Here is a 22,983-nt window from a genome sequence, read left to right as displayed (position 1 = left end):
AACCCCAAACTCTTATTTACTTGGTCAATCACATCCTTCTTTGCTGATCTCCACATTATCCTGGCAATTAGACTGTAGAGAGGCCGGGGATTTTTCCTACAGTAAGGTCGATATAAAAGTTGGTCCCACCAATGTTTGACCCAGTAAGGATCAACTCCAAGAAAAAGGACTAATCCATACAGATCTGTCAAGAAAAGAAAGTGGTTTAGTACAATGTTTGTATTTTAATACTTCACAATATGCCTCCAAAAAAATTAACTGTCATAGAAAGGTTACCAGGCATAAAACAACTACATTCTGGCCATTATCTTTTCCACTTGTTTTCCAGTCATTCCCTCACCAAAACAACTAATTTAAAGCCAGGGGACTAGCTGGGGGAAGGTGGAGGTTCTCTCCTTTAGCTACTTTTTCATTGTCATAGAACTTGCTGAAATATAACTATTTGTGAGACACTTTCCTAATTTCAAGTTTAGCAGAACAGAGCGATGAATTGAAACCTATTCAGAGCAGGGGTGAGAGGCAGAAATGACATGATTGCATATGGTTAACTGGGTTTGCCAGGTTTCTCTAGAACAATATTGCACACTATCATTACTTCACAGCCTGCTGTGCACCAACTGTCTGTTGCCCACCATCCTAAAAGGGGCCGCAATTCAGAAGACTTCCACTTTTCTACTAAGGCAGAAGAAATCAACAAAACACACTTTTATTGTTTTCTTACTAATTGAGAGAATACAGCTTGCTAATTTTGCCCAATTCAGAAACCCATCATTTTGGGGGATGAAATATAAGGACATACTGACTTTAAGCTTGTATCTAAATCTTACTGGAAAAATACAGAAGCACATGTTTAATGCTGCATGTGGACAATGCAGAAATAGAAATATATGATGGTTCTTAGAGATATCTTATAAATAGTTCTTAAAGATCTGGTGGCTGCATTCTTTATTCTGTAAGCTTTATGGTAATTTTGGTATTCAGCTGAGAGCCACACGACATTCACCAAATTCATCATAGACCAGAGGAAGAAAAATCCTGCGAATCATTTCTGTGCAGGAAGTAACTGTTTACCCAAAGGTCCTATCCCACTTTATTACAGCAGTGGTAGCACAGATCCAAACTAGTCAGCAGTTTTCATCCCCTATATGATGGGGGCTGCCTCAGTATAGTCTGAGCGCCTGGCCAACATGTATTATGGACAATATGACATTTTAGATATGTATTAAATCAACACTATCACACATAAGGACTTGAATAGGTTAATCATGACAGTCAAATCAATCACTTCCTTCTATAGCATTTGCTTTATTATGTATTCTTACAACTATTATGTGTATTTATAAATTTAATCTACAATTCCATAATCAATTAATCTACAATATTGAATTTTATAATAGTTTGGTGTCTGAACAATAGTTCACAAATGCTCACACTGATTTATCCACTTTCAAACTCATTGCCTCAATGTGTAGCACATTCCTAAACCAATCAAAGAACACAGGGAGATAAAGTTAGTCAGTTCCCTTTCTTTTTTCTATCTTTGTCTGAAGCCTGTCTACAGAAACCAAGCTGTCTACAGAAACCAAGTACCTCACAAAAAAGACAAGATAAATGACACCTGCCAACATACAGCTCCCTACTCCACACATCTCAGTTCGTTAAGTCCTTACATAAGGACTTAATACAATTTCATTAAGCTTTAGTACAGTTTTTAGAATTTATATTCATGGCAGTTGATGCCCACAGTAGTTCATACAGGGCTATGCAAAAAGCAAATACAGCTTTGCTTGCTGTATTTAACAGTTAGAAGGATTTTGTAATCAGAGCAGACTTTAGCTGCAACAGAAAGAGGTTAATATTTACCCACTCTGCTAAGTGAAAACTGAAGAACAGACTTGAGTCAGCTGTTTGACATACAGCTTCTCCCCAAAGTATTTGTCTAACTCAGGGAGATAAAAAGATTTCAGCTCTGCAATTGCTATATTGATACATTCACTGATGGCGTTATTACATGGTTAAAGGTTATGGCTTACCAAGTCAGAGTACCTAATGAATTCAGATCAAAACTAGCAGACAGTTTAACTACTTCAAACCACTACCAGCACAAGGAAAACTCCCAGATGACACCAATACATAAAATCTCACCTTCTAATCCTCGCTGCACAGGAGTGCCACTGACACACCAGCGATTGATTCCACTTAAACGGAGAGCCATTTCAGCAGCCTAGCAGAAGAAGACAGAACTAATGGTATGAAAGGAAAACCAAAGATAGTGTGGAACATAGCCTGAAAACACATGGACCTTATTTTTAAGAAGTCTGAACATCTTTTCAGTATGTAAGATTAGCAGAGCTATAAGCAGCATTGGTACCATATATTATAAAAATGTGTATAAAGTTATTGAGCTTTTTTGAAGGTAATTGAAAGCGGATAAAAGCCATACCCAGTTCCAAGCAGTCAAGTGCAATTAAGGGCTCACAAAAGGCAAACAGTTAGCAAAAGAAAGTGTATGTAAAAAAAAATAAAGATAAAAACTTAAAGCCTATAAGCCTTTATATAAGTAGTGGTTTTGTCTTCCTGTCTCGGGCAAAAAGACTGGACGAGTACTAATTAAAATATAATCTCCCTCTGCAGACTGCAGCCCTAGAGTCTGCAGACACACTGCTGACTATGTTAGCTTCCAGACACAAAGGACGTATCTATGCCTCTGAACCATGTCACTGAACAGGCTAGTGTCTTGTTTGAAACTATCAAACACCATATACGACATGACCTAGTTCTTTAAACTGTCGGTATAGATTATGTTAAGTATTTTTTGAGCTGGATATACTTCATAGTCTGTCAAAATTCCAACAAGAGAACCATTTAATAGTAAATATCTCCAACAGAAAATTCACTTCTAAAGAACAAGCTACAAGGACAAATTACCTGAGTGCACTGAATGTTAAGAGGAGAGAGGGAAGTCTATTGTATTATTTACAGTGAGCTTGTCAAAACCTTTTCAAGTTAAATAAATGTATGACTGGGAATGTCATACCTTTGCAGTAGTGCATTCAACCATTTGTGCTTCATCAAGGCAGATCCTCCACCACTCCACTGCTACTAAGGGGCTTGGGATGGCCATGTACCGCTTCTGGTTCCTGAAACGGCGCCCATCTTCGCTGTTACTGTGGGGTATATCTACATAGTTCAGTTCAGTGCGGAGAACATCATATGTGGTGATAACCACCTCCTGCTCTGCCAACATGTGTGGCTGCAAAAATCCATGCTTCTTCACACCTTGATATACCTACATAGATTTGTATTCAACAGCACAACAGCAAAGAATGAAGGTAGAAGACACTTTAATAAAAATGCAGAAATACCAGTACAGCTTAATACATGCATGCTTTCAGAAGTGTTCCTCATATAATATGAAACCATTCATAAAACCTGTATACACACAGTAGCATGGTGGGAAATCCATACAAGTAACACAGATAATAAATGCAATACAGACACTGATGCAAAATTCTTATGTATAAGTACTTATATCTTTGCAAAACATTTTTTTTCTCCTTTGAAGAACAGAGGACTTCAGTATTTGCTGCAACGCTTATTTGTTGCAACAGCTGTATGCAAGTTTAATAATTCTGTAATGTTGTATGGAGCAACATTATGTAAGTCAGTGTTACACGTCCTGTCCTCTCCTCTCCTTTACCGTAGATGTGTTACCCTTCTCCCCACGGCCCCAAGAATTTCATGGATGATTAGGCAAAGACAGAAGTATGTGGCGAAATATTTAAAAACCAGAAATTATACTCTGGGTAATGTTTTATCTACAAAAAGGATTTCTACAGAGACGCATGAAATAGAAAGAATACCTTAGTAAGAAACAATCCCTGTGCACCAACAGAATATTATTATAAACCTTTCATATTGACATTTCTTCTAATATCAGAAGTATTTTTCTTATCTCCCTTGTCATTCTAAGCATACAGCAGTTTAAATAAAAAAATTAACAAGCTAAACCAAACATTTTACTATATGTTTCCCCATGGTAGCATTCCATATCTAAAGAAAATACAGTACGTATTATGAGTCCCAATATATTTACAATACTGAGACATGTTGCAATTTCAAATAATGTATGGTATAGCACAAAATCAAAAAAATATTTTTAAAATAGGAGTGTTTTCTAATCTCCAGGTTTATTAGCTGCTAAAAGCAATTATTACCAGAGCTATATATCAATCGCTGTTTTTTCCTTCCCATATGGACTTTTTCTCTTGCTCTCAATTTACTTCAGGAACCTACTTCAAAATTACAAGCATCCATTGCTTATTTTAAGAATTTTATCATCAGCTACTTCTTTCCACCTATCTATTAACATTAATCACAACGTTAAAATAGATAAGGCCTTCTTCTGACAGATACAGGAATATCCCTATCTTGTTTAGAAAGAATCTATATTCTGGTCTCATCTTCAAATAGCTAGCATCTTTCTAGTGCTCTCTCATTCTGTGAGTTCATGATTTATTACATAAACACTAATCAAGATGGTCCATTCTTATCTGCAACTACCTACAAACACTTTTACCGTTTAAGAAAATCACACCGTCTCTCCAGTCCCTCAGTGTCACAAACTTTAATGTTCTCTTAACTCACACAACTAATAGTTAAAAATACCAAAATTAAGGTGACTATCAACCTTAGTTGATTCCCCCCCTCTTTACCCCTTGATGATCAGCACATGATTTCACTGTCACTGTACTTTTCCTTCCAATAATAATCTTCCTCTACATTTGTGCATATGGCAACAGTGCTTCTGTCAATTGAAAGAAACACTTGCAGAAAATTTCTGTTCAGCCTGAGTGCGACACCAGAGCATGTGCAACCAGGTCAATTCACATGAACTGAAGAGGGAGAAGGGGCGGGGGGGAGAAAAAAGAGTATGCTCACTGAAGCAACTGTTAAGAAGAAAAAATAGCTGTCGAAGACTAATGATCTCTTCCAAGTATTTATGAACAGATTTTACGGAGGTTTATAACTTGGCCAAGTTTTGGTTGTTTTCACAGCAGCAGGAAAAGACAACCTGCCACAAAGGAAGACCTACTGATAAATTTTAATTTCTTGTTCTATTACATAAAACCATTAGAATTTCCCATGTGTTGTAAGCAGTTGGAAGAATAAAAAACACCCTTCACAGGGAAAAAAACTTGTTAATATGCAAAACTGGTTTTTTGAAACATCTGCACTATTTTTTTTTTTAACTTTACAGAAAAAAACTAACAAGTTTTCATTTTGAAGCAACACTGAAAGCAAGTCTGGATGACTTACAGTTGGCAGTTAAAAGAAAATGAAAACAGTGTCTTAGAATGGAAGGTGTCACAGCTTAAAGTACTGACATTCAGTATTTAAGCTATTTTACTGTTACCATGTAAATCTATTTCTGACAGTTTTCATCAAAGCTGGTATAAAACTTGGACTGGGTCCTACGAAAGCTGTGCAAGTTTTACACATTTGTTAATTGCTGCACTAAAGCTAATTAGACTGCTCACACAAATGGCTTACTAGAGGCCTAGAATTCATTTATACATTGGGCATCTATGTAGGATAGCGGAAAGTATCAGCTATAACCCTGAATACAAAGCTTCCTCTCTTAATCTACTACTACTGTTATTTTATTCAAAATATAAGGGCTCTCAAAGCACTTTATCATTACAAAGGTTCTTGCCTACTAAAAATATGAAGGACAAAACTTGACTAAATCATAAATAAAAGACAACGACTACCCTTGAATACTGTGATAACTATATTCAAAAAAATCCTGCATAGCCATAGTTACTGTATGTATAATTAGGTTTACTTTAGTGATAGAGCTATTAGAAATCAAGTAAAAGGACAATACAATGTCTCCAGATAAGCAACATTCTAATAAATATGGCAGATGTTATAGAGACAATGCCCAAGTTGTAAAGGTGTCATTCTCAGTAAACACCAAGGCCCAAGACTTATTTTGTAAAGCCTGAGAACCAGAAATTCAAAAGTACAATCTTTACCTACTGAAACATTTGTTTTTATCTAAAACGAAATGAGAAGTAACTGTCAGAGAGCTGCTTGGGTGCAAATGTACAGTGAGACTTGACACTGCCAAAACACCTATAGTTAGGCCTTTCTAAGTTCCGTGGTAATCTTTCAGAAAAAAAAACCCACCACAAACAGCCTTCCCTCTCAGAAATCACTTACTGCAATTGCTCAAAATTTGCTTCCATTTGATAAAGATATCTAGCCCACTGTATCATCTCCCAGTGACCAACTAATAAGGAAAAAAATGAAGAACTAAATGCAGACAGTCTTTCTAGGACACAAGTACACCATGTGGTGCCAAAGTATGTGTCTAATAGCAAGAAATGTAGGATTCTGACACACAGGACAAAGAAACTTCTGAACTTTACATGATACTGAATGTCAGACAGGAAGCCCCGAGCTTTGACAAAATAACTCTCCAGAATACGAAGCTATATAATCTTACCAGAACTCGAAGAGAAGATGATCTTACATGCCTGTTGATCTCATCTACCCACTGATGACAAATAGAACTCGGAGAAATTATCAGAGTTGCTCCTGTGGAAACCGGTTTCATTGCCACAAGACAATGGGGACAGTAGAAGGGTTTGATCTTCAGGTTCTCCTCTTTGTAGTTTACACATTCTGCATGCTGCCATAAGTAACATTTCAGGCACTGCACACGAGCTTTATAGTCAGCCAATCCAAGCTCACCACAGATGCATTCGAAACGATATTCAGAGGTATTAAACGGAAATACAGAACTGGTATGTTGTACGCTACTGCTGGCATGTTCTTGGGAATGTGAGGACTGGTCCTTTGGGACTTCCTGCTGGACATCAGCTGTAGTTTTAGAAACATCAAAATCAGGATGATTGCTCATGTCACTGGAGACAAGGAGGCTGCCATGCAGATCAGGAGACTTTGGGACCACAGCTTCCTGCTGAACGTTATTCTCTTTTACAGAGTTCTCATGATCAGCTTCAGGTTTCCAGTTAGTTTTGGTAGTTGTACAATAATCATGTTCTTCCATGGTGATATCCACCCGTGAAGGGGTTTTAAGGACATTTTCAGAAGTGACATCACTATTTCTTGATTCTTTGGTTTGAGTTTTAGCATCCATCAACTGCTTCTTCTGAATGTTTTCTGAAGTCCTTGCTATCTACAAAGTAAAATTAACCAAGAATGTCAGACTTTCTCCTCACCTTTTTTTTTTTTTTTTTGAATGTATAATATCTATGTCTTGGTGTGTTTAAGACTTTGTATCAATTTCCAGTTTGAGGATTTGGTTAATGCATACCAGTATTGAAAAATGACAACTTCACAGTAAGAACAATACATCTGCCAGCCCCCCAGCACTATTTTAAAAGATTTATGACAGATGTAGTTAATATTTTAGCCCCAAATTTGATCTACTTATGATTTCTGCTTCTTTGTTCATGAATGTCAAAGCAAACACTGCAGTTTTCTTAATTTTTATCAATAAGCCAGTGTCACTGAACTAGTGCAGAGACAACACAGCTGAGAGAGGCATGCAATTGGTAGAACTAAGATCTGCCTTTACAGTGTTCTCTGAAGTAACTATGGCAGCATGTTTTACCTGCTCCTTGGTTCTTTCTCGCCTCTTCTGTTCCTTGTAATTCTTTCCCAGCTTGAAAGACCCAGCCAGACCATGTCCTTTGACTTGCTCTACAACTTGTTCTGCAATAAGTTTTTCTAGAGTTCTTTTGAGAAGCCGTCTATTTCTCTGTATGTCATACCTATATATAGCACTGATGTACTTAAATATTGCAATAATGGATGCTCCTTTCTTCACATTCATTTCCTTTACAGCTGCTAATATCATCACTCGTAAGCCTATGTGTAGGATCAAAGCAAAAAAACTTACACCTCAGATAAAATGAAAGTTACCTCAGGGAACGCATATTAAGGGAACTCTTAACACTGTGTTCATCTAAAAAAATGCAAAACAAAAAGACAGGCAGCAGTTTTGACAATGCTTTACTTGAGGTAGCCTTACAAATTGCTATTTTTCAGTGATTCTAAGACAATATTGAGTAGCAACAGAAATAAGTTACTCAGTTTTCTTACTGAAGCTTATAAAAAGTGTATTTCAGTTAAATGTATAAACTCTCTTACAAGGACCTTTAGTTACATGGAGCTCTGTAGCACAGAGATCTGAGTTGGCAACTGTAAGTGTGGATCACTTGTTTGTAGTATGCAACCCTACATCACAGGGCTCAGCAAAAGAATAATTTCATTCTACCGAAGTAAAGAGTAGCATTGAATTCATAGTAGCCAATATAAGACTTATGACAAAAGCAAAAGCAAAAAAAGTCATCAGAAATACTTACTGGGATATTGTATTTTTTCCTTCAATTTAAGCTCTATTTCCCTTGTTTTTTTCTTTGTATTTCCTTCTAAAGGTTGAGGTGGAACAAAGAAGTTCACGAGCTTACCCTAATGCAGACAACATTTAATAGTTATTAGCGCATGTCTCTTCACAGTAATTCTGAACTTCATTAATCTTTTCACATTTGAAAATAAGCACGAGCTGCTATAGATGGGTGCTCTAATCTCACTAATTTGCTCAGATAGCTCATTTTTAGCGTACAGAGTAATACCCCATTCAGTTCAGTTTCTTGGCAAATGGTGTTCAGCACCCTACACCGATAACAGAAAGAGCAGCCCTGCAAGCTGCTTGGGTCCTCCACTACCTCAGAATTAAGTTGAAGGAATCTATAGCTGTAAGTGATCTAGGTTACTGATGCAGGGAGGAAAACATATATTTAATATATAGCTAGAAACACAAAATGAGGTAAGCAATATAAATTGAAAAGCCCTAGTTAGTTGTATTACAAGTAAGTTTCTCTTTTTAGGGATTGCCTCCCCAAAATTTACTCTATTATTAGTGATTTTATTCAAGATGTATGCTCAAGAACCGGGATATAAAAAAAGAATCCCAAAGCTGGAACAAATGCAGTGCCAATATTTCTATGATTAACTGTTTTATAGCTGTATTCATTGACACTTCACCCTGCCCTGTCCAATTGGTTGCTTTGCAGAATTCTTAACCGTAACTGCAATGAAACTCCAGACACTGTTTGAGCTCTACAGTGAGCAAAAACACCTGGAGTAACTCTGACATTGGCTTACACAAGCCAGGAGTCATCCAGAAAGTCTCAGCTGGAATAAAGCACTTCTGGTTTGGTTTTTTTTCAGCGCATCATACAAAGACATTTTATATTTGAAGACAAGAAAAACACAGATGACAAGGGGCCTTCTGGATGAGTGGAATAGTGCCTTTTAACCCCACAGGCAATGTCATATAATTCTGTTCATAAAGGTCCCAAAATATTAGCTAAGATGTTTGTCCCAGCTACTCACACCATGAAACAGTTTTGTAACTTCAGCTCTCCAAAGGCTATGGTCTCTAGCTATTGCTGCCAGTTGATGCTCAGATGCTTTAGTGCTAATACTCCCCTCTTCACATTCAGTGCTGACACTCTGATACATTTAAGAAGAATCTTACTCTCTCTTTGAGAATTGGGTCTTTTTAACTGATACAATTAAAAGCAGGCAGATCCTTATGAAGAGATGTACAATGAAACCGGCTGCCATGAATTCAAAAGGATGGAACCCACAGAAGTGGTAAGAGTTTACTTAAGGATAAAGGTTCTCTCCCATCAGAGAGAATTTTTGGCTTTAGTGAGCAAGCTAAGTTTTCACAGGATGCATGATGAGGAACGTGAAAAGATGGCAAACTGCTGCTAAATAAGCCCATTTATTATACGAAATAGAGGGCAAGCAGAAATCTTTATTCACCAAGTTTAAATTGTTCCTATTTTAGCACAGAACATATGTCTAATCAATGTCTGATACTCACCAATACAATGAAGTGAAGGGGAGAATGATTTCCAACATCGTAGACTAAACTACCTATTTATACACTCCTGGAGTGCATGTAAACTACCAGCAGCCTATTAACAGCACAGCTGCCTGCTAACACCCTTCAACAATGGCAAACTATCAATTGCTTCTCATGCAAACCATTCCACTATTTATGCCAGCAACTATCACATCCTACAAAGCAAAAACTTTCACTGTACTTTAATCCAGCTTTAAATCTGGACTTCTATAAAACAGAAAGCAATAAACTCAAGTGAGGAAGTGCACTTACATTAATTCTGAAAAGTATTTTCTTTGTACTAAATCTTATCCCAGTTTTCTTACCTCAGGTAATGTCAGATCATCTTGTTTAATGTCTGGTCGGGTATGAGTCAGAATAAGAGCCAACACTTCTACTGTTTTTCCAAGACCCATCTCATCTGCCAAAATACCTCCAGGCCACTGGGGTCCAGCAATCGGATATTCACGGATAATACTAAAATTCAAGTACATTCCCAAATGAAAGTCAGTAACTATAGAATGGTGTGACAGAGAAGCGCATGTTCAGGGGCACACAGAGCATAGCTTCAGCAGCGAAAAGGTTGTAAGGTGAGGCAATACCTTTTATTAGATAAGCTGAGATTGACAAAAGCTAGCAAGCTTTTTGGGTGTACAAACCTGACCAAGATGAATGTGTATGCCGGAAGTTTGGGGATTTTTTTCCCCTCCTAACAGGCCCCTGCCTTGCTAACCTTAGCCTATCATAACATTAGTCTCCAAAAAATTGAAATATATTTATATTCACATGTGTTAAAGATCTGAAAGTTATATAGGGAAAATAAAAAGCAATCAAAAGGTTCTACCCTAACCAAATTAATGAAAAGTGCAACAGAACTAGCAATACCCAGAATTAATAAAAATTATTATACAGCCTCCTTCCTTTAGATTTTAAAAATATTGGACCAGAAGGTCAAAGCCTCCAATGCTCTAGTTTAAAAAAATGTTAATCTTAAAACCACAAATTTGCACTGAAATAAAAAAAAAAGCTTTAAGAATTATATCTTCGGCTGGAGATATACATATTTACCTGTGCATTATATACTCCAGTTTGCCTTTTTTTCAAAGTAAAGATATCGCTGTTCTAATTCTTTAGTTGCTAACTGAAAAATGACAGTTATGCTCTTATATCCTCCAGGTAAAACTTGCCAATAAGGTTTTCACAAAGTACAACCTTGAGGTGTTCTCAGAAAGAGATAACTATAAAAACATACCAGCCAGTAAATGGATTATAGTAGATTTTTACTCCATCCAGAGTGATAACCTCCCGCCATAGGAAGTGCAGTGCATTTTCTACGGAGAAAGAGTTCATGTTATTATTATGAGGTTTCTCTGTAAACAGCACACAGCTTAGAATTGCCTAGCCTTATTGTGACAGAGACAAAAAGCAGATGTCTACCTCCAACCTCCAGTGCTTCAGGACCAACAACATACATCAAATGCTGTTCAGCGAAGTTTAGTTTATCATTTAGTGTACTAACCAAACAACAGGTTTTCTAAAAACAGTAATGAAATTATTAACGAACAGCAAGAAAACACTACTGCTGACAATACAATGCCACTTTCCTCAATTATGCAAGTTTTCCAGACCCATATACTTGCCACTGCTTGGAGTGCTTGTGAGGTTCTCTCGGTGAAGCATCCAGTTCACAGCCTCACTTTGGTACGGCCTCAGAATAGGAATTAATGCAGGATGCTGCACATCCTCTCTCAGTAACTGGATATCCTGCTGATGGGTGTGCCTTACAAAGTCATAAAGCTCTTCAATATTTTGTCGCTCTAGTTCTGTGTCAGATTCTTCCTCATCTTCCTCCAGCTCCTCTGCATACACCAAGTCATTCAAGACATGCATTATCAATCAACTTTGGTCAACATTTCAGTATATTTTGCTGCAACTTTAGTTAACAGGTAAAAGCAAGCAAAGCAAAACATCATTTAAATGTATGAACTGCACCTGCCTCAGCTAGCAGCAGTATGAAACAACAAGCACTACTTTCCTGAAAATCACAATTAACATGCTATGGCAATCACACAGGTATGCATAATCAGCAAAGCTCTTCCTTTAGAATTTAGGGATAGAATGACCAGACCTTGTTTATTTAATAAAGACCTTCCACTGAACATTTCTAACTGATACAGAACCACAAATAACTCACATTTCAGATTTAAATGTTAAGATGGGTCAATGATCTTCTAGAAAGGGGAAAAACACAGTGGGTCATCAAGGATTTGTACCTTTTTCATGAAATAAGGCCTTTCTTGATAAAATAATGTATTAAAAAAAACAAAACAGGAGATTCTCTTCAGTGAGCTTTCCTGTTAATTTCAACTTATCCATCTGGATAAGGAAACTGTAGCAGTAGGACAACATGAAATTCTCACCACTTGCATCATTGCAAAAATTCAGACAAGGCATACTTTAGAAATTAAAATCCCACCTCAAGAGAAGTATGTACCCTCTAGGACAGAAGGCCTACCCTTCTTTTCTACCCTCTAGGAAAGAAAGCCTTGTGCTTATGTATTTTTCACATAATTTGGATATATGGGCATACACAGAACTTAAGCATCATAGAACAAAAATTCATGAAAAATTCAAGGGCCAGCATTTTAGGAAACTGACATAAGAGGAGGGAACAAAAGACTTAGAGGACAAGTTTTAATAGTGTTTTAGGTTTCAAATTAAAAACATCAGCACCAATAAGACAGCTGTACAACTCTACAGTTCAAAAGATACTAACCCTAGCTACTATTGGAGATAAAGCCACCTTGCAGAATTTCTCTCAAAAAAAAAAAAATTTAGAAGCAAGTCAAGGCCAGCATTTTCAGCATAAAGTGACCTTAAGGTATATTTAACATAACATAACATTTAACATAACTGATAAAAAGAGAAAACAGCTAATGGCAGGCACAATTAAATCAAATTATAATTACAATGTCTCACGCTAACAAAGAAGATATGTACCTGGCATCAACACCAGAAAGCTTAATCTCAAAATAAGGTTTGAGGGCTGCTATTAGGACTCCCTTTCATGGAAGGCAAAAGCTTTCTTTCATTCAAATGAATGGTGAAGGTGAAGAATGGTTTCCAAAACAAACAGCAGGAAATGATGTGCCTATGTGTGGCAGCCATCAGTGCCCTCTCCTAATCCTTTTAAGTCAATGGAATAATTCCAGTGCTTCGCAAGGGGAAAGAGAATTCTGAAAGACATTAAGTTTCTATAAATTCATGAAAACTGTATAAATAAAGACTTGTAATGTAAAGAAGGTAACCAGAGTGCACATGTGGGGTTATTAATGTTCCAGCCAAACAAAAAGCACCAAGCTGAGCATGCAGCTTTATATACTACAGAAACTGTTCCAAGGGATCCTCTCACACACATTCCTCGCTTCATGGAAAGAGCAGAGAAATTAGAGTGATCGCAGAGTATAACTTTGATTGGTGAAGTTGATCTATAATGACACCTATCATCATACTTGCCAAAATAACAGTTTTCAAATCTCACATTTAAGAGCATAATAAATTGACTTCTATATAAACTAAGTCTATCCAGAATTTTACAGGGGAGCAAAGACTACAATATACTTTAAAGTAAAATGTTTTTTCATACAATTGGATGTTTTGTCCCTACCTTTCTTGTTTTGTTCATTCTCTCAAAGATTCCTTTTTTCCCCCCCTGATTACATGGTTCTATGTACCACCGGGATTTTTAAAAGGGTGCTAAGGAAGTTTACTTCTCTCTGTTACTTATTAAACAGTGAATATTTAATTATGCTTTCAACCATTTCAAAATGTAATTCAATTACATAACTTTCATCTTAGTATTTTTTACCTTTGAGAAACAGATGGTATTGTACTATTTAAAAATTCAGCTTCTCTGAGAAGTTTCATAATCAAGTATTCTACTTAATTCCTTCAATGACTGAACTTAAGTTCTGCTACTGCATCTGCAGTAATAGTGAGTCCAGTCATCCTCAGGGTACTCCACCCCATGAGCTGGAAGGTAAGGATGAAGAGCATAACATACCCCCCTTAATCCAGGAGGAATTAGTTAGGGACCTGCTACGCCATCTGGACACTCACAAATCTATGGGACCTGATGGGATCCATCCAAGAGTACTGAGGGAACTGGCTGAGGTCCTTGCCAAGCCACTCTCTATCATCTATCAGTGTTCCTGGTCAACAGGGGAGGTCCCAGAGGACTGGAGGCTTGCCAATGTGACTCCCATTTATAAGAAGGGTCGGAGGGAGGATCTGGGGAACTACAGGCCTGTCAGCCTGACCTCGGTACCGGGGAAGATTATGGAATGGTTTGTTTTGAAAGCACTCACATGGCAGCTCCAGGATAAGAGGGGGATCAGGCCCAGTCAGCATGGGTTTACGAAAGGCACGTCCTGCTTGACCAACCTGATCTCCTTCTATGACCAGGTGACCCGCCTAGTGGATGAGGGAAAGGCTGTCGATGTTATTTTCCTAGACTTCAGCAAGGCCTTTGACACTGTCTCTCATGGCATACTCCTTGAGAAGCTGGCGTCTCGTGGCCTGGATAAGTGCACTATTCACTGGGTGAAAAACTGGCTGGATGGCCGAGCCCAGAGGGTAGTGGTGAATGGGGTGAAATCCAGTTGGCGGCGGGTCACAAGTGGTGTTCCCCAGGGCTCGGTGTTGGGCCCTGTTCTGTTTAATATCTTTATTGATGATTTGGATGAGGGGATTGAGTGCACCCTCAGCAAGTTTGCAGACGACACCAAGTTGGGAGGCAGGGTTGGTCTGCTTGACGGTAGGGAGGATCTACAGAGAGATCTGGACAGGCTGGATCGATGGGCTGAGGCCAATCGTATGAAGTTCAACAAGGCCAAGTGCCGGGTCCTGCACTTCGGTCACAGCAACCCCATGCAGCGCTACAGGCTTGGGGAAGAGTGGCTGGAAAGCTGCCCGGCAGAGAAAGACCTGGGGGTGCTGGTTGACAGCCGGCTGAATATGAGCCAGCAGTGTGCCCAGGTGGCCAAGAAGGCCAACGGCATCCTGGCCTGCATCAGAAATAGTGTGGCCAGCAGGAGCAGGGAGGTGGTTGTTCCCCTGTACTCGGCGCTGGTGAGGCTGCACCTCGAGTACTGTGTTCAGTTTTGGGCCCCTCACTACAGGAAAGACATTGAGGTGCTGGAGCGTGTCCAGAGGAGAGCAACCAAGTTGGTGAGGGGCCTGGAGCACAAGTCTTATGAGGAGCGGCTGAGGGATCTGGGGTTGTTCAGTCTAGAAAAGAGGCAGCTGAGGGGAGACCTTATCGCTCTCTACAACTACCTGAAAGGGGGTTGTAGTGAGGTGGGTGCTGGTCTCTTCTGTCAGGTGTCCAGAGATAGGACAAGAGGAAATGGCCTCAAGCTGAGGCAAGGGAGATTTAGGTTAGATATTAGGAAAAATTTTTTTACTGAGAGGGTTGTCAAACATTGGAATGGGCTGCCCAGGGAAGTGGTTGAGTCACCATCCCTGGAGGTATTCAAAAAGCGAGTGGACAGGGTACTCCAGGGCATGGTTTAGGGGGCATGGTTAATGGTTGGACTCGATGATCTTGAAGGTCTTTTCCAACCGAAATGATTCTATGATTCTATGATCTTTCCATTTTATCTGTAGGGCAGTTTCCAGATTGCTGTATATCTATGTCAAAGAAAATGTAATCTTTTCCCCCTTTATTCTAGATTAATGGAAAACTTGTTGCTTCACATTTGGTATTAAAGAATGCCATACAAAGACCAAACAACTCTTTGTACAAAGAAGAGACGTTATTCTTAAGAAAATTGAAGGAAAATGGTATATGGTATATGCTATTGCCATGCTACTCTAACAAACTCAGAAACATTTACTATTCCTTAGAACGAATAGCAATTAAACTGACATTTAGTCTTTTTTAAAATTTTAATTATAAAGACCATGGTTTTTTTCACATTAAGAAAGCAGCTAGCTGGATCTGTAAGTGATCTATGCCTGTGTGTTCACTGAAGCAACAAAAACCATCATGTAATACTATACACCAGATACAGGATACAAGCTATTATAAACCCAGTTATTTATTAAAGCAAACAAAAGAAATCTCTATAAAGAAACTTCTCCAAAAAGTGGTTAACTCTACAATTAATGTTCAAAACTCATGAAGCTTCTGCATCTTAAATATTTTGTCACTCTATTGCAGATTCCTTAATGCATCTGTGCTATGCTTGCCATAACTGGAGATGGAATTTCTGCCACAAAGTCTCAAAACCATCTAACAGGACATTAATGGGACGAGTACATTGAGGAAAACAAATATATATAAATTAAATGTAGGAATAGAGAGGTCATGTCCATTATTTGTGTAAATCCTTGTGTGCAACTCCATCAACACAAGAATTTGCTCATCAATGGGGAGAACAAGAACCCTCATCTTGGAATGTTGTTGTATAGAGTTCATTTTAGATGGATATTGACAAGTGTTAAAATACATACTGACATGCAGTTTTACAAAAATTTCAATTAATTCTGTTTAAATACAGGTGACATTCAAACACAAAGTTGTTAGAAATGGAAATCAATTTACACTTCTTAAGAGGAATGCATTCATCAACATAGAATCAAGGCTATATTATTTTATGCTACATCAAAAAGTACATGCTTAAAAACTGTTAGAAAATGTAACTTGTTTCACATTGTGTAACCGCCTGGGGTCTTTCCTCCCAAATCTTTTCCATTTCTGTGACATGCTTTATTTCTGAATTTGGAGCACAGCATAATGCACACTACATAGTGTTTTAATGATCCTGTTTGGTTCTCTAAATACTTGCAGGACAATTCTTTACCTTTGATTTGGCTTGACTGACACTGAACACGAAGTTGATGAAATTACTGAGCTATAAACCTACCTACTGAACTACAGCCTTAGTTGCAACAGTTAGCAAAGGCGCCATCTTCTTTTCTAATGTGAAGTAAGGATTTTTTTCTTCTGCATTGCTTTATATTTATCTATATTGAATTTATACTGAATCTCCACTGCCTAGTCTGCTTGCAAGCTTTCAGTTGTTCTTCATGTCTATTATGCTGAATAATACATTTAAAGTTTGTTGATAATACCGTCTCACCAATCACTGTATTTCCCAAAGCATTAGGAATACGTTAACCTGCACATGCCTTTGTAGAACTTGACTGGTGACCTTCATACACATTAACCACCATTTATTTCTATTCTCCACACCCTCTATTTTACTTAAGTCATTTATATGGCATTCATTGGCATAGAATCAAGACTATATTATTATTTTACGCCACATCAAAATGTACATGCTGAAAAACAGTCAGAAAATTTACCAGTTGGCAACACAGCTCCTTTCTGAACCCGAGATGGTTGCATGGCTTCTGAAAAGGTAAGTTAAGGCATAACAACCCAATCACTCAGGTCCACATTCCTGCTCCAGTAACTGAGAGGCATGTCTTCCCTTTCAGAAGCTATATTGCCTCTTCACCTGTAAGCTACACTGAACCATGTAGTCCATAAAAATCTATCCTTTAGTGTACCGAGGACAAATGCCCCAAGTTCCAGCAGAAAATTTTTGCATCTCAAAATAGGTCACTGTTCATTTTGTCCGTAAACAATTTCTTTCCCCAACCCTTCCACAACGAGACGATAAGCAGAGAAGAAAATTGTGCTTCCTGCCATAGCATTACTTAATTTGAGCACTCTTTCATATGCCTTAGTCATCTCAAGTCTATGAATTCCCTGGCAGATATTCTACATGTAATGCATTTATAATAACATATTTCTTCTAATGCATTTAAAAACATTAGTATTCATTTCTGTATCTTAAACTATTTATTCTTCAGATTTCTTTCTGGAACTGCTTCAATGTGCTTTTAAACCTAAACTGACAAATTTGCTTCACTCAGATTACTTCAGTTTTTTGAAGGATGACTTACGTGCAATATCTTCCCTTCCCCACATACTTAGTTATACCGGCCCTTCTCTTGGTATCTCTCAGGTCTTTTCTGACAATTGCACGTTTGTTCTTTGCAGCAGGCATAGATGTACAGATTTTATTCTGTTAGCTCTTTAGCAAGTTGCCTAATTTTTTTTATACAAATCTGCCTTTTGAAATTAAGTAAATTATACAGGGGGTGCTAGGCTTCTGTCGCTTCTGCAAAAACACTGAAACTCAGTATATTATGGTCACTGTTATCGAGTCAGTTTTCAACTAACATTTTGAATCGATCTTACACTCAGGAACAAGACAAAGGTTGGTTTAAGATTCTCCTAAGACATCACACCATAAAGCGGTCATTGATCACCCTAAAAATCTGTATCACTACTGAATATAATCTGGCAAACATATCTTCAATTCCAAAATGATGACAAGGCCCATACTTGTAAACTTGCAGTGCTGTATTCTTAAAACTGTCATAAAGGTGCATTTTGTTGTAGTTTGCATTATAAACGCCTTACCATATAAACCAAAAAGAAATTCTGTTGCTACAGTTGTGTGTTAGGCACCAAACTAGGAACAAAAGCTTTCCAAATTTAATTCCTGATTCTTTTAAACAGGTCCTGTGTAACTCAGACAAGCTACTGTAGATCTGTTCAAACAACCCACACAAATCAGTGAAAACTGTATTTACTCCCAAAAAGGCAAGAACTCAAACTTCTATGTGCCTCAGTGCCTAATCTGTAGAGAAGGAATATTAGCACCTGTAGTTTGACCATAAACTAATTAGCATATGATTATTGGTCAGAAAATGAGAGAATTGCCTAATAATATTACCTGGAAAATAAAGTTGCTCTAGATGGCAGGAATAACTTGCTATTTCCCCTTACATTTAAACTACTAAAAAAAGATACACTTTACTAACAAAAATTATTCCTCATTATTCAACTGAATCAAATTACCTGGAATTAAAAAACTATAGAACTTTTCCATGAGTTTTTGAATCAGCTGATTAGCTTTTTTGGGTCTTCCACCTCCATCACTGAGAAACTCTGGTTTACTTAGCCCAGCTTCCAGAAGGTAAATTCCAACCTGTGAAGTGGTTAATCATTTAATTAAGTGTTAGAAAGACAAGAATATTATAAACAGAAGAGTATGAAAATAACAACAGTGCTTTGAAAATTACCAGATGTAGACAGACATAATAAATCTACTAAAATCACCATATAGAGGATACAGTACTTGCAGCTAAAAACTTCTGTGATTCCTTCGGGTAATACATTACTAATGATGCAACAGTAATACCAGATTTTTAGGAAAAAGCACACTGAAAACATTTAGAAAAGCATGTATAATCTATATATTTTCATCACATTATAAAAATATATGGTAGCTGCCAAACTTCATTGTTCAGAGGTTTTCATTTTATATTTCAAACAAAAAAGAAGAACTTTCAAAATGCAATACAAGTATATGAATTCATACCTTTAAAGTTTGAGCCTCTCCAGGTCTTTGATAAAGTCCAATTATCTTTTTCTTTTGCAACCACCTCAAGCCTTCCAATATTTCACCACCTAAAGTTGGTTCCACCAAAATACATTGTTCATAAGCACCCACGTATTCTTTTGTTTCATTACTGTACTCTTCTTCACTTCTTTCATGAACACAGACCTGCAGCTGATCATCAGAGTCTCTTCTCATCAAAGTAAAACTCCTTTCATGGAATTCATCAGTTAGAATTTGCTCAGAAGGAAGATGAAGAGCAAATTCTCCCAACAAAGCTTTCCAGGACCCATCCGCACGGTATGGCAAGACTATAATATTTAGCTGTACTGACACAGGAGTCAGGATGGAGTAAGAGTCATCTTCATCGTTAACTGTCAAAAACTTAACAGATTTTGAGCCACTGCCTTCTTTTGGAATGAGATCATCAGTGCTATCATCATTTATAACAATGAAGGACGCAGAAGAAGTGCTTGGACCTGGGACATGGTCCTCATTAGTCATTTCATCATCTAATGTTATCACCTCATTTCTCCTGTCTTCATGCATATTCCAACAGAGCTGTTTCTTCTTCTCCTCATCTATTTTTGATGGAGGTGCACGTTTTCGACGACTACTCATTTTGTTGTTTTCTCAACAGTATTTTCAGTCTCTGCGAGATGGAAGTAAATCAGTCAGCAATAAGTATTACAAAATCAAATGCCCCCACTGAAATTTCACTGTGCAGTAGCTGTCAAACTTGCAAAAGGTCTGAACGCAAACATATGCACTAAGAAAACTAACTGTTCAAAAGAGACGTAGTTTTACAGAGCCTCTCCTGTCCCCATGCCATCACACAAAGCTGGACACGAAGCCTTTGCCTTGTACTATAGCTTATCATTTTGCCAGACAACTACAGAGAGAGAGAGGAACAAGAATGCTACATTTCACAGCTGCTACTCAGAATATTGTGGGACAGATAAAAAAAAAAATGAAAAGCAGTGGAATCCCTCAAAGGTAGGGTTGGAGGGAGATGGCAAAAGAAACTCCACAAGCAAAAGTGCAGGAGGCAGAGAAGATTCTGGGGTGGGTGTGGGGAACACACACACACACAAAATTCTTCCTTCATTTCAAAGCCTACATTAAGACGAAATTTTAAGCGAACTTGACACAGGGCTAGTCTGAAGCTGCCATTACATAAAATATGGTTTAGAGACTAAGCTACCAAGGACTGTCCTTATAAGCCTCTAAGGACCTTCCTACTGGTACTGAATACTTTATTTTCCCAAGAAACTATGCATGCTGGGACCTGGATATACAAATTGCTTGCAGAGGAGTCCTTACTTACTCTATTGTGCATTTCAGTGGGACCAATCAGCAAACTACATGCATAGTCTTACCGATTTTGACTAACTGCAAAGCTAAGTCAAGATACCCATGCAACGCCTTGACTGAACATGGACTGAACCTGGACAGTGAACAGATTTTGTGGATAAAATACTAGAAAATAAAGTACACATGCTAAACAAGACACATGAAGAAGCAGATTATGGAATACTAGACCAATCTGGGAAACTAATAAGTATACACTCAAAACTACATGCTCATACTTAAATACTCAAACAAGCAGTAACCTTTTTTTTTTCTCTCCAAAAAATACTGTTTTTATAAGGAGCCTGAACACAGCAACAGGTTTATGACCTTGTATTACAGCACTGTCTTTGTCAGCAAAGACAGGAAAATATACAGATATCCATGTTAATTCAGCTTCTGCATACAACTTTTAAAGAAATGTAGGCAAATATTCTAAGCTACTAAATGCAGTATCCCACATCCTAATGTTAAAGGGGTTTATGCTGGAACAGAGCAGAACTCCTAGAATTCTGAATAATTTTAAGAGGGTCTTATAAAAAAAAACAACCCAAACAAAGCCTAAATTTTATAATTCGTTGAAGTCAAAAGAAACTTTCAGGAACATACAAATCTTGCTGTACTCGAATTTCAAACGCAACAGAATTAAGGAAAGGAAACAATGCGAGTTATTCAAAGTAATACTCCTGCACCCAGAGCCTTGCTGACAGTACACGAAGCAAACCCCCAACGGTGAGCACACGTGTCGTAACACGGCACTTCAGCCAAAGAAAGAAGGATTCCTGCATCACCAGGTCTGCACGTGCACACCAACTTCGGCGTCACACTCTGAGATATAAACGGCTGTCACCCCGCCGGGGCCGGGGCCGCTGCCCGACCCCCCCCCCCCCCCCAAGCTCCGTCGCCAGGACGCGGGCAGGTCTCGGTTGTCCCTAACGAGGAAAGTTACTTGAAACTCGGAAGGCAGAGGCCAGCAGCGGATGAGCGTACTCCTCAGCCAGCGGTATTTTACCTCACACGACACCTGCTACCGCAGAGATCAAAGAGGCTGCGGTGTGCCTGCCCACCGCCGCAACCCTCCGCCCCTCTCCCCGGTTACCACGCGGCCCGTGAGGCCAGCCGAGAAACCAGCAGCCGGCCCGGGGCACCCACCGCTCCCCGGGGGCACTCGCACAGGCCCGCCCGGCCCCGCCGTACCGCCACCCCGCAGCCGGCCGCGGCAAGGCCGCCCCGCCGCCTCACGGCCCCGCTAGGTCCCCGGGCGCGCAGGGCGGGCGGGCGAGCAGGCAGGCGGAGTGGCCGGCCACCGCCCTTCTCAGCCCGGGGCGGGGGGGGGGGGCAGCCGCCCCCTCCCCACCGCCACTGCGGCCCCCGGAGGGGGGGGTGAGGGAAGGGGGGGGGGAGCAGAGCCAACCGCCACCAACGTACCGAAGGGGTAACGCAGCTGCGGCCAGCCTCACGGCCACGGCTCCTTCCCCGCTCGGGGCAGGCCCCCCCCGCGCAGCGGCAGCGAGGACTGGTCGGGGCGGGGGGGGGGGGGGGGCGGCGGACAACCCCCTCCACCGCTGGCGAAGTCGGAAGGACCTCCCGGGCAGTGGAGGGGGAGGTGGGCACGGGGATGCGCGCGCACCCGCCCTGGCCCGGCCGGCGACCAATGGGACGCGAGGAAGGTGACAGCTCTCCCCGCCCCTCCCGCCAGCGGAAAAAGCAACGGGGGGGGGGGAGAGGGGCGCAGGCGCAGACGTTGGCCCCTGGGCAAGGGGGCGGGAAAACCGCCGGTCGCCCTCAGTTGGGCGTGGCTGAGGGAGGAGCAAGAGCGAGCCTGAAACGTCATTGGCGGCGTGCGCAGGCGCGGGAGGCTGGGGGAGGCGGGCGGGCCGGGCCGGGCCGGGCCGGGCCGGGCCGGTGGGTCTGGGGGTCTGTGTGTCCGACTGCGCAGGTCGGTCTGTCTTCCCGAGGCAAAGCCCTCTGACGTCATGAGGCGGGCGGGGGGGGGGGAATGGCCTGGGTTAGGCCCGTGAAGAGCGAGGCTGGAGGGTATCGGGTAGGTTAAAGCCCCACATGGGGTTTGTGAGGCGTTTCAGGCCTCTACCACAGGTGCTCCTGTCAGGGGTGAGGGAAGAGAGTCCCTTTGGGGGGAAACTAATGAAAGCCTTTTGCCTCGAGTGACTTCAAGCACTAGTACTCCCACAGACA

The 22,983-nt window shown here is 39.9% G+C and overlaps 1 protein-coding gene across 3 annotated transcripts in view; it reads right to left on the bottom strand.

Moving 5' to 3' along the window:
* The window catches only part of SHPRH (SNF2 histone linker PHD RING helicase), a 57,224-nt gene extending 34,904 nt beyond the window's left edge, over positions 1–22,320 (bottom strand). For 2 of the 3 annotated variants that reach the window (XR_008234796.1, XM_052784796.1), the window contains exons 1-13: positions 22,216–22,320; positions 19,420–20,089; positions 18,897–19,026; positions 17,327–17,374; positions 11,596–11,814; positions 11,208–11,286; positions 10,282–10,432; positions 8,403–8,508; positions 7,649–7,905; positions 6,515–7,210; positions 3,038–3,289; positions 2,146–2,224; positions 21–184 (exon numbers count right to left, since the gene is read on the bottom strand). Coding sequence is in view for 2 of the 3 variants with exons in the window: in XM_052784796.1 (XP_052640756.1) it covers positions 21–184; positions 2,146–2,224; positions 3,038–3,289; positions 6,515–7,210; positions 7,649–7,905; positions 8,403–8,508; positions 10,282–10,432; positions 11,208–11,286; positions 11,596–11,814; positions 17,327–17,374; positions 18,897–19,026; positions 19,420–20,058 (2,820 nt within the window). In the remaining variant the exon portion in view is untranslated. The remainder of the gene's footprint in view (positions 1–20; positions 185–2,145; positions 2,225–3,037; positions 3,290–6,514; positions 7,211–7,648; positions 7,906–8,402; positions 8,509–10,281; positions 10,433–11,207; positions 11,287–11,595; positions 11,815–17,326; positions 17,375–18,896; positions 19,027–19,419; positions 20,090–22,215) is intronic. The other variant, XM_052784797.1, reaches the window with a different exon arrangement.
* Positions 22,321–22,983: the final 663 nt, after the last annotated feature.

Source organism: Harpia harpyja, chromosome 4 (assembly GCF_026419915.1).
Source record: "Harpia harpyja isolate bHarHar1 chromosome 4, bHarHar1 primary haplotype, whole genome shotgun sequence".
NCBI lineage: Eukaryota > Metazoa > Chordata > Aves > Accipitriformes > Accipitridae > Harpia > Harpia harpyja.
This window is presented reverse-complemented; position numbering and strand designations above follow the sequence as displayed.